Here is a 1,086-nt window from a genome sequence, read left to right on the forward strand (position 1 = left end):
CTGGGGCTGGGGCCGTGGGGGGGTCGCAGCTTGGATTGAATTGAATGTATCACACACGCATATCAGCCCTATCGGCCGAGTGGCGGCAGGTCCCAGTCCGGCGGCGGGGCAGGCCGTCGGGGTGCCAAAACTATATACAAAATAGAATACTTGGCCAGTTGGCCTTCTTTGGCCAGTTGGGGGGGGGGTCGCACCTTCCGCCGGAGGCCAGTTGGCGGGTCGCGCCTTCCCCGGGGGGGCAGCTGGGGGTCGCGCCTTCCCCCGGAGTGGCGTTGGGCGGCGGCGAGGTGGGCATGAGCAGCGGGGGTTAGCCAGTTGGCGGCGCCCTGGGCGAGAAGGAAAAGAGCCATACACATCCATATATATATTCCAGTCCACCTCCCGGAACATATCCTGGGCGGGGGCCGCGGTGGGCGCCGCCGCTCGGGCCCGCCAGTTGGCGGGGGGGTCGAAAACGGCCAAGTCCCCGTTCTGCGGGTTCGCGGGCCAGTCTGCAAGGCCCAGTTTGTATGGGAAAACGGCCCGACGCACGGACCACCCCATACAGAACCGCCCCCCTGGGAATCGCGTCCGCACCATCGAACGTTTGCACACCATCTCCGGACCCAACTGAGGCCGGTGGTACTATGTGGAAGGTGAAAGGCGAGCTCAGCTCGCCGGAAGCCTCTGCATCCTTCCCTGCTCGGCAGGCTGCCTCTCCGCGCCCGGTGGTGGTCAGATTCCCTGGAATCGCACCCCGGCCGCGGTGGCAACCGCCCGCTGCGGGCGACGGTCGACCCCCCTCGGGGGCGAGGCCTCGCCCAAGGCGACCGAAGCCCGGGGGCCCTCTGGCCGCCGGCACCGATGGGGTCTGTGGATCATTGGCCGCTGGCCAGCGTTTCCGTCCAGATTCCCGGGGGGAGCCGCCGTGCGATATCCGCTGTTCGCCAGCGTGCTCGCGCGGTCCGGTCCCCCCACCCGAGGCCCGTATGCCGCAGCCCGCCAGCGCCCGCGAGGGCGTCCTGCCGGGATCACCTGCGTGCGGACCGGTGTCCTGGGGAGCTCAGTGGGGGCAATTGGATGGTCGCGCGCGTGTCCCCGGTAGCC

General features: G+C 68.9%; 1 protein-coding gene across 1 annotated transcript; it reads right to left on the reverse strand.

Annotated features, from left to right (window-relative positions):
• Nucleotides 1-68: 68 nt before the first annotated feature.
• On the reverse strand, nucleotides 69-1,033 carry ASPACDRAFT_44523 (uncharacterized protein; the record flags this gene model as incomplete). Its single annotated transcript, XM_020201430.1, has 3 exons — nucleotides 69-326; nucleotides 379-491; nucleotides 532-1,033. Coding segments are annotated over 3 exons (873 nt in total), but the record flags the coding sequence as incomplete, so codon positions are not given.
• Between the last annotated feature and the right edge of the window lie 53 nt (nucleotides 1,034-1,086).

The sequence above is a fragment of the Aspergillus aculeatus genome, assembly GCF_001890905.1.
Source record: "Aspergillus aculeatus ATCC 16872 unplaced genomic scaffold ASPACscaffold_10, whole genome shotgun sequence".
Lineage (NCBI taxonomy): Eukaryota > Fungi > Ascomycota > Eurotiomycetes > Eurotiales > Aspergillaceae > Aspergillus > Aspergillus aculeatus.